The following is a 10,528-nucleotide window of genomic DNA, read 5'->3' as shown; positions in this document are numbered from 1 at the left end:
AGAAGAAATGATAAATGTCCTTTTTTTTCAAGCCTTCTCTCAGCCGGCAGTTTCAGTGCCAAGGCCCTTGCTTGGTGGGCGGGGAGATGTGCACTGGCGTTTCCTTTTTGCTTTTTCCTGCTCTCACCAAGTCCTCCGCCCGCTCTACATCTCTCTTATTAGCTTTTATTACCCGACAATCACAATCAAGAGATGTTGAATAAAAAAAAAGAAAAGAAAAGAAAAGCTACTTTTGTTTTGTGTTTTATTGAAAGCACTTTATAGAAAGTGTAATTGTTTGTAATGAAGAAAGAAATAGGTAGGTTTGCATGTGTAATTAGTGTGTTATTGCAGAAGAAGCTTAATGTGTAGTTTGCAAAAACAATGGGAAAAAAAGGTGGCCGAAGAAGAAAAGATAAATGTCCTTTTTTTTAAGTATTCCCTCGGCCGGTCGTTTGGCTTATGACATGTGGCGGGGACTCTGCTACAGAACTCCGCCAGTTCGAACCCCCCACGAACTCAGTGCCACGGCCCTGCGCGGGGGGCGGGGAAACGCACTCGCATTTCCTTTTTGCTTTTTCCTGCTCGAGCCAAGTCCTCCGCCCGCTCTTCATCTCTCTCATTACCCCTTATTACCTTACACTCATGCCTTTGCCTTTCACCACTTCAAAACGAAGCCTACTTCAATATTACCTTCATACGCTCTCTTTGCTTTTGGCTTTCCTCATGCTGTGTACTCACCTTTGCTAAGTACATGTGAACAGATCTTGAATAAACAAAACAAAACAAAACACACTTTTCTTTTCTGTTTTATTGAAAGCACTTTACAGAAAGTGTAATTGTTTGTGATGAAGAAAGAAGTAGGTAGGTTTCCATGTGTAATTAGTGTGTTATTGCAGAAGAAGCTTAATGTGTACTTTGGGAAAACGATGAGAAAAAAAGGTGGCCGAAGAAGAAATGATAAATGTCCTTTTTTTCAAGCCTTCTCTCAGCCGGCAGTTTCAGTGCCACGGCCCTCGCTTGGGGGGTGGGGAGACGTGCCCCCCAAGGAGACCTGCTAGATTGTTCAGAAGGTTGTTCTCATCCATCCAGATGGAGGATCACTAACAGGAGCGTGGAAGACTCCAGAATCCACTCTGGCTGGAATCCGGTGGATATGCAGTGTGTACAGGTACAGGACCATTTAAACGGACAGCATTTATAGAATGACTATTAAAAGTCAGCGAGTGTCAGTAATGTTAATGTGGTTATGTTAGTAATACACCGAGTGCTAATATAAGAGCTTTAAGATGCATTTGTAGATATTATTATGTGTTTTACCGTCTTTATGGTGCTAGCTTAAAGTTACGGTGTAAACGTTAGCTTATATTGGAGGAAAGCTGTTACTGGTTAAACGATGTTAGCACAGAAATATTAGCTTCTGTCATGACTGATGAAGTTACTAGTTAATAAAGTTTTCAGTAAAGTGATTAATCGCAGCCACAGGTTGACAGCAAATATCTCGATTAGCTTCAGTGCATCTGTAATAAATATGTGCAAGTTTCAGTGCTTCGTTTAAACTGTATGATACTTATACTGACCCAGGGTCAGTGTAAAATACAATCCTAGCTGTGTGAACAAAGCCACTGTAAATTTAATCCTGCATGACAAACCTCAGGATGCAGATTATTATTACTCTTTCCTGCTGGCACACCTGAGAGTCAGCTAGAAACTTATAGTGACGTGGACATCATGCAAAGACTGCCAGACTCTGTAATACTGCAAATGATCAGTGACTCAGGTTAACACTAAACTTCAAACGGTACCTCTGTGTGCTGAACATCTAGGATTGAGTCAGGCTGCATTGACTGTGGGACTTTAATGTGTTAAAAGCAGGTTGAAGACGGCTCAGAAACATTTGAAGATTAAAATTTAGCATTATGGCTGCTGGTGGTTTGTAATATCTACTCAGCTGTATTTTTGTTACTAATTTATGTTTGTTGTTGTTTAACACAGATTTCAGAAGAGCAAATATGCTTAATAGTTTAACTAGATTTCATTTGTCAGTGTTTGACTGCTGAGTCACCGGAAGAACTCATTTCATTCATTCTCCATATGATGTTAATTTACAGAAATGTTTCACAGGAACTGATTTCTCCCAAAGGTTGAACTAGTGTGTTTCCATAGATTACCTCTGTATGAATGTACTTCTTAAATGAAGGCAAGTGTTTGTCCTTTTTTGTTCCTCAGGTACAGTACGTGATATCAAGGGCAGGTGGTCAACACTGGGGACAAGAAGCAGACATACTTCCAAGAGGGAGCTGCAGTGAGGTCAGAGGTCAGAATCTGAAACAGCTCAGGTTTATATTTTAGAGGTTATAAAAAATCAAAATGTATTTATAAAGAAACCTTTAAATAATAGTCATAATTATGATTATTATAAGAAATATCAAACATTTAAGTGGATTTTCTGTTACACATATTGTGTTAGCCCTGCGATAAACTGGCAGCCTGTCTTTGTCCTGTATCAGCTGGGATAGGCTTCATCCTCCCGCAACCTTGAATTGGATACATTTTATTCCAATTATGTAATCTGATCATTTACAAACTCAAGGTATCTAATCAAAATGTAAGTAATAATTATAAAATGGGAAAGCAGAAATAAGTGTGACATAAATGTAAATGTGTGAGCTGACATAGAGCTACATGCAGTCTGAAAAACCTTTGTTGTCAAGTTTGCAGGTATATCAGCACGAGACATTCTTACATAGAAGAGACATTAAAGTCTCTAACTCAGTGAAGCATTATTGGTCCCGTCTGTTTGGATAAATATAGTAAGTTGATGTATGTCCATTTATTGACACATTTTCTTAAGTGCTTATCCAGTTCAGGATCACAGTGGAGCTGCAGCTGGATATGTTCACTAAATAAACCTTACAAAAGTTAACAATAAACCTGCATCCATGTACGTTGTTGTCCACAGGATGAGAAAATCAAACTGGAACACTGTGGAACATGTTAATAAATGTTTGTGTGTTTATGCCTGTGTCTTTCACAGGAGGCGCTGGAAGGTTTCCCTAATAGTTCCTGGTGAATCAAAGCAGAACCATAAAGGTTGCTGGACTGCATGATGGCCTTACCCCTGAGCAGTCATCCTGTTAAAGGATGAACCAGTTAGAAGCTGTTTTCAAAGTAGCTGAGCAGATTTCATCTCAAGTAAGCGATTAACTGTTTGTTCATCTGTTCCGCCACTTAAAGAGCATTTAAGGACGTCTTTTGAGTGTCCAGTTGAATTAATTCTACTGGCTCTCATGGTCATTTGTTATTATAGTCATATTTTTCATGTTCATCCAGCTATTTAGTAAATTCTATCTATTTAGTAATATCCGTCAGCTATAAAATGTAATATAAATATAAAAATATCTAAATATCTCCTGCCCTTTATGTTTTAATGATGTAAGTCTGTTATCGTGTTACATTAGCATTCCTCACATATCAATGAGATGCTGTACAGTACAATCCTACTGACACAGCAGAGGGATAACGACAGCTATTCAACATCGTTACACGACACATTCGAGCTGCATGACGCAGACAAAGTGACTAAATCATCTTTTTGTGGTTTATTGTCTTCAAACCAGCAGACAAAGCCGATGGCAGAAGATGTCAGAGAAGAACTTCAGGCCGTGGACTGAAAAGGTATTTTTTTCTTGTTATCAAAAGACATTTGGAGTGGCAGCTTCTACAACTGGTTGTGCTAAAGTAAAGCTTACAGTCTAAGAAATCACAGTGTTGATATTCAGCACAAAGAGAAAAGCTCACTTGTTTGAATTTATTTACAATCATAGTTTTATAAATTCTGACTGTAAACAGCTTTTACAGCTTTGATATTGTTTGACACTCGATATCAGGTGATAGGGTTTAATTTAAAGGTTTCTGTGTCCCAATGAGCCATTTACACTGATCAGTGTCAGTTTAACTGTAACACATTCATTATTTAGATTCAACAAAGAAATAACTGAATGTAAAAAATGGCAGCCCTCAGGCAGGTTTATAGAGATACATGCATGCATTATGAAATTTATGTATCCCAGATAATTGTTATTCATCTAGTCATGGCAGACCTACCTCTTCCTCCCAAGTTAACTGCAACCCAAAATAACTAGTGGGGCTATTTACACACTCACAACCAGTGTGGGGTAAAAAGAGCCACCAAAAAGCTGTCAGCCACAGATGTGCTAGAAGAGTTAGAAGCTCTACTTATGGAGAAACTTTCTAAGTCTAACAGGGGACAGGAACTCCTGCCCAAGTAACATGATATAAGCCCACATACAGCCCAGCCATAAAGTGAACCAAGTTAAAGACAGCATGGGACCAAATGCATGTAACCAGCCTGCACCCACCTGACATTTCTTCCTCCTGAATTAAATGAATGAAGGGATGAAAGTTAAATGACTACAAACCTAAAGCCACTAGTTCCCACACTGGAGCTCCCTGACACTGTGTGTTAACTGTATTTAGCTTGTATCAACAGTTGTAACAGGCTAAGCCACCTGAGACACTGCATTGAATTTGTTCCTGTCTTACTGGTTTCAGCTGACTGGTTTCAACTCAGATATTCTGCTTTTTCCTTTCAGTAGATCAAAGCAGCTCGTGCTCCTTCTGCTTCCAATTTAGAAGAAGAAGAAGAAGGCGAAGGCTTCAGCGAAGTGGCGTTCATGGTCTCAGTGAACAGTCACGGTCACACACTGCATGTGGTTTTAAAAGCAACATGTCTGTTCACCACAACAATGGAGATGTGTAATATTAGTGCAGCTATGGTTTGTTCTTGAACATCAGTTCTGTTTTCTACTTTGATCACTCAGACCAAAAAAGTGTTGTTTTCAGATTCTTTCTTTTAAATCTATAAAGCACCTGTTCATTTTTTTTATTACAATTAGTTTCACATAAATGTTAGTGTTTCCTTTTATGATCTTTTAATGCTTACACTACACTGTACATGAAATCAAACCTAATAATGAGGCAGATAACATTCCTGTTACGATCCAGACTAGTGGTCTTACTGGGGCCGGTGAACAGGACTGTAAGCTTGCCATTGTGCCAGTTAAAGTAAAATCAAAGAGAGGTCAAAGAATAGTGGAAACGTATGCCTTTCTGGACCAAGGGAGTTCAGCATCCTTTTGTACAGCGGGTCTTATGGACAAGCTGAATATTGCTGGGAGGAGGACAAAGATTCTCCTGCGCACCATGGGACAGGAGAAAGTGGTGGACAGTTTCATTGTACCTGAACTTGAAGTTGCTGGATTGGACAGTGACATGTACTGTGATATGCCTAACCTCTTCACTCAGCATAAAATGCCTGTAGATATTGGTAACATCCCAAATCAACAGGACCTGGTTGACTGGCCACATTTGAAGCATGTTCATTTGCCAGAAATTAAGGCCAATGTTGAGCTTTTGATTGGCATGAATATGCCCAGAGCTCTAGAACCTTTGGAGGTCATCCGGAGTGTAGGTGATGGACCCTTTGCCATTAGGACTGTGCTCGGCTGGACTGTGAATGGGCCACTTAATCGAGAATGCTGTGGAAGGCCAGGATGTTTGGCAACAGTTACCGCCAACAGAGTTTCTGCTGTCACACTGGACAAGCTATGGAAACAGCAGTTCAAGATGGATTTTCCTGAGAGCAGCAATGATGAACAGATGGGGCTGTCAAAGGAAGACTTGAAGTTCCTGGAATTGGCCAGCAAGATGGTGACTTTGGGGGATTGGCACTACAGCATTGCCCTGCCACTAAAAGACCGAGACATAAGAATGCCTGACAACTGTGCAATTGAGCAACGAGCCTTAGGTTTGAAGAAAAGGTTCATCAGAGATAAAGACTTTCATAAAGACTACACTGCCTTCATGACAGATCTTATATCTAGAGGATATGCAAAGAGAGTCCCAGTCACAGAATTAGAGCGCCAGAAATGGGGAAGGATTAAACGTAACTTTGTTCCTGGAGATGTGGTCCTTATAGTGGATGATTCTGCACCTCGTGGTTCTTGGCTCATTGGGAGAGTCACCGGAGCTGCACCAGATGAAAGGGGGCTTGTGCGTCAGGTCTGGATTAAGACCCCAACCAGCCATGTGTGCAGACCCATCACAAAGATATGCCTTCTTCAGGAGGCCTCTGACCCATGACTATGACATTTTTGACACAGTGTGACATAACTAACTTTGAATTGACTTTAATGTTATGAGATGTACATCAGACTGACTATATTTAGGCTAAGTGCTGGTAACCTCTGGCCTATGACTGACTGACCATGTGCAGACAGAAGAAAAGAAGAGAAGACATGAGAAAATAACTTTGGTGGACTTTTGAGTATGTTATGTTGTCTCACTGGGTGTCTGTGATATGATGAAGTGTGTGTTGTGAGTTATGGTGTTGGATGTGTAATTATTACTGTAAAAATGTAATAATTAGGGGCCGGAATGTTGTGGATAGGCGTAGCTTTGGGTCACGTGGTGTCAGTAATAGTGATTGCTATATCACCTGTTCACGGCCCGAGGGAAATTTTGTGAATGAGTGGGTGATGGGGGAAGTCGACTTTTGCTGACCGCTCAAGCGTCCCAAGGCGTTCCCAGGCCAGCCGAGAGATATAATCTCTCCAGCGTGTCCTGGGTCTGCCCCGGGGCCTGCTCCCGGTGGGACATGCCTGGAACACCTCACCCAGGAGGCGCCCAGGGGGCATCCTTGTCAGATGCCCGAACCACCTCAGCTGGCTCCTTTCGATGTGGAGCAGCAGCTGCTCTACTCTGAGCCCCTCCCGGACGGCCGAACTTCTCACCCTATCTCTAAGGGAGAGGCCAGCCACCCTTCGGAGGAAGCTCATTTCTGCCGCTTGTATACGCGATCTCGTTCTTTCGGTCACTACCCACAGCTCGTGGCCATAGGTGAGGGTAGGGATTGTAACATTGTAAACATAATACAATTTTACATTATGTTACTGTCAGAGTCGGACGGTGCCCCGACCGGTCGACCTGTGTGTGTGTGTTTTTTTGTTCTCCTCTCTCGCTCCGCTTTTTCTCCGCTGCGATTGTTACCTCCGACCCGTAAGTGCTGCCACTCTGAGCTGCCTAATAAGCCTGGACGCGATCGAGACGGAGAGACGGAAGGGGACACTTCACTGATTCTAGGGAGTTTTGTGGACACACGAGGGGAGACGGGGAGAGGAGCACTGAAGGGACTTGCACTGTGGATAACTGTGGATTGATTTTGGCTTCACTGTAAATAAAGACACTGTTCAACTTAAAGGAGAAGTCCGCGTCTAGGTTCGCTAACTCACCACCCTTAACAGCTACAATTTAACATCATGTAAAATTGTAACATCATGTTTACAATGTTACAATTTGTAAATTGTAACATTGTAAACATAATGTTACAATTTTATATGATGTTAAACTGTAACATAATGTAAAATTGTAACATTATGTTTACAATGTTACAATTTGTAAATTGTAACATTGTAAACATAATGTTACAATTTTATATGATGTTAAACTGTAACATAATGTAAAATTGTAACATTATGTTTACAATGTTACAATTTTACATTATGTTAAATTGTAACATAATGCTTAACAGATAATGGTTATCCTCTTTTTATATCATACATCATTGTCTCTGTAGGAGGGTCTGGAGCACCCCCTGCTGAGCCGCTGGGCTCAGTACCTTGCAGGCAGGTCCGACGATGACTTCATCATCTCACCTGAGCTCAAAATTCTGGTGCGTGAAGGCGTCCCTCGGGAGTATCGGCAGAGAGTGTGGCGCTGTTTGGTCCGAGCCAGAACTTTGACAAGCCAAGAGTGCCACATGCAACGCTATCAGCAGGTACAGCTGTAGAGAGAGAGAGTGCTTTATCCGCACCTGAGCACAGGTGGCTCCTCCTTCTTCCTGTTGGGAATGCTGGCGAGCACTCAGTAATCCTGTTCTGTTTCCAGCTGTGTGAGAAGAGTCGGACAGCTCCTAATGCTGCCTCCAGGCAGGTCCAGCTGGACCTTCACCGAACCCTGACGACCAATCAGCACTTCTCCTCGCCGTCCAGCCCCGCCCTCCAGCCCTGCCCTCCAGCAGCTCCGCCGCATCCTTCTGGCCTTCTCCGGGCATAACCCTGCCATTGGCTACTGCCAGGTACTCAACAGGTCAGAACAAAAGTATAAATTTTATATCTGAGTTCTTATGTGGACCCGCCTTCCAGGCAGAACCTCACCTTCCATGAATGTCCACAGGTTAGCGGCCCTCGCTCTGCTGGTCCTCCAAAGTGACGAAGACGCCTTCTGGTGTCTGGTGGCAGTGGTGGAAGCCATCATGCCTCAGGACTACTACACCAAGAATCTGGTGGCCTCTCAGGTCAGCAGACACACTCACCTGCTTGCCTGCTGTGATCTGTTTTAGTGATCAGTGAGGCTGATCTCTGTGAGTCTTTGTGCTCAGGCGGACCAGCGCGTGCTGAAGGACTTCATGGCGGAGAAGCTTCCTCGCCTGGCATCTCACTTTGAGGATCACAACATTGACGTCTCTCTGGTCACCTTCAACTGGTTCCTGGTGGTTTTTGTGGAGAGTCTGCCCAGCGACATCCTGATGCCTCTGTGGGACGCCTTCCTGTATGAGGGTACCAAGGTACCATACACCCGAACACACCATGACAGAAATGCAGACAACACTTGAATGCACCACAGTAGTGTCCATGGAAACAAAAATGATTTTGTTTTGACCTTTAGATGTCTTTATTTACATTTTAGGAGTAATAAGACATTGTTTACTAAGCATGGGGAACTGTCATGTGACATGAAATAGGAGTGGGAAAGCAGATCATTCTAGTAACGACCTCACAGTCTACCACAAGCAGCGTAAATCCAGACGATGAGCGGGACAATGGCTTTGGGCTTGTTTCTGCAATGTGACAAATGCAGCACAGCTTTTACATCGTTTGTCTCAGGAAATAAAATCACAGTTCAGACACAGAAATATATACCACACAGGGATAAATGCTGACAACAGCTTCAGCCACGTAGATCCAACCCAAAAGTTTAATTTAAACTTAAAGCTCAACTACCAAGTAAGTTAATATTATCTGGCAACTGAGGAACCAAGTGGCTTATTGGAAATCGATCAGAGCTGTAATGAGTAAAGGGCCCAACTGCACCACAACTGAAAGAGTAATTTTATGACTCACCTCCTCAAAGTTTCCAATTAATTGTGTGGCGTGAGTGTCCTGTTATGAAATGCGTGTCTGTGCTGCAGGTGATCTTCAGATACACTCTGGCTCTGTTCAAATACAAAGAGGACGACATCCTGAAGATTCACGACAGCGTGGAGATCTACCAGTACCTACGCTTCTTCACAAAGACCGTCTCCAATGCCAGGTACGCACTCGCCTCCACCCGCCTTAATCTACGAGCTGTTACACTCTCAGAAGTGTAGCGGATGTAGCTGTTGAATCTTTGAGCTTCAAACCCTTTTTACTGAAATTTTGTGAGAAGTTTAAATTTCCCTGATCACAGTAACAACGATTTAAAGATTTTTAAGTATCTGCAGCTCTCGGATACATGTGGTCCAGTCAGTCCAGTATTTCCTGCTCAAACTGCAGTACCTGAAGTATCAAGCAGCATAAAACAGAAACACTCAAGCTGATCAGTTTCCAGTTCCTCTGTGTTGGTGATCGAGTCCTTTCCACCTGCGTGTGTCCATGCAGGAAGCTGACCAGCATCGCCTTCAACGACATGAACCCATTCCCCAGCCGGCTGCTGAGGAACCGGCGAGTGCTCCACCTGGAGCGCCTGCAGGCGGAGCTGCGTGAGCTGGAGGAGCAGCACAAGGAGTTCATCACCGAGAGCGTCGTACGAAAAGACAAAGAGCTCGACGTCATGGTGAGCGAGGACGACGAGGACCTCTGATCACACGGGACGCTTCAGCTGCTCACTTCGAGACGACGATGAGTTTTCCATGAGTTCAAGAGAATTTTACTAAACCGGCTGTTAACTGGTTTCCTTCACACCAAACACAGGATTGTGTCAGGTTCACCATCTCTACTAACACTACAAGGAAACAGACGCATACAGATTTAACTGCATCACATCTCTGAAACAAGCTTGCAGTAAACAAATGTGTACTGTGTTCACGTGTGTAATAAGTCAGGCTGCAGAAATGTGCAGATGTATTTCAGTGAATTCATTTGGATTAATATGTGATAGCTTATTTATTTCATTGCATCTTTTGCTTTATACCTAAAAATGCGTGACATTTCTAAATGTAGTCACATCCCTATGAAACATGGTTGATTATCAGCTGTAGTCACAGCTGGTGATAAAGTAATTAAATGTCCAGCTATTCAAAAATAGGGCATTCTGCACAATGAGTACTTTTTGGTACTTGAAGTATATTTTGATGCTGATGCTTCAGGGCATTGTGCTGCATTGTCGAAGCTCTCTGGGCTTCCGGTTAGAACGACCTCACAGTGTTTTATTTTGATCTGGTGTAAAGTGCATTGTGCAGAAATGACAGCATGATAGTCACATGATA

General features: G+C 42.8%; 1 protein-coding gene and 1 pseudogene across 4 annotated transcripts; both read left to right on the top strand.

Moving 5' to 3' along the window:
• Positions 1–838: 838 nt before the first annotated feature.
• Positions 839–7,254, top strand: LOC308408543 (uncharacterized protein). Of its 3 annotated transcripts, none has more exons than XM_080900877.1 (5): positions 839–1,150; positions 2,209–2,289; positions 3,017–3,174; positions 3,600–3,657; positions 4,596–7,254. In XM_080900877.1, the coding sequence occupies exon 5, from the start codon at positions 5,155–5,157 to the stop codon at positions 6,142–6,144; it is 990 nt and encodes a 329-aa protein (XP_080757003.1). In that variant the 5' UTR covers positions 839–1,150; positions 2,209–2,289; positions 3,017–3,174; positions 3,600–3,657; positions 4,596–5,154; the 3' UTR covers positions 6,145–7,254. The 3 variants fall into 3 exon arrangements, with proteins under 3 accessions (XP_080757003.1, XP_080757002.1, XP_080757001.1); XM_080900876.1 differs by having other exon boundaries at positions 2,209–2,296; positions 3,603–3,657; XM_080900875.1 differs by having other exon boundaries at positions 2,209–2,296.
• Positions 6,439–9,903, top strand: LOC308408358 (TBC1 domain family member 2A-like; annotated as a pseudogene). The gene is made up of 7 exons: positions 6,439–6,477; positions 7,637–7,837; positions 7,948–8,148; positions 8,236–8,356; positions 8,441–8,626; positions 9,251–9,372; positions 9,702–9,903. The product of its transcript is annotated as a TBC1 domain family member 2A-like (transcript).
• The last annotated feature ends 625 nt before the right edge of the window (positions 9,904–10,528 follow it).

Source organism: Rhamphochromis sp. 'chilingali' (assembly GCF_963969265.1).
Source record: "Rhamphochromis sp. 'chilingali' genome assembly, chromosome: 13".
NCBI lineage: Eukaryota > Metazoa > Chordata > Actinopteri > Cichliformes > Cichlidae > Rhamphochromis > Rhamphochromis sp. 'chilingali'.
The sequence above is the reverse complement of the archived record's forward strand: the minus strand, read 5'-3'. Positions and strand labels throughout refer to the sequence as shown.

Excerpts from the sequence above, each read along its gene's own strand:
- LOC308408543 (XM_080900877.1), top strand. The coding sequence starts at position 5,155 with ATGGACAAGCTGAATATTGCTGGGAGGAGGACAAAGATTCTCCTGCGC.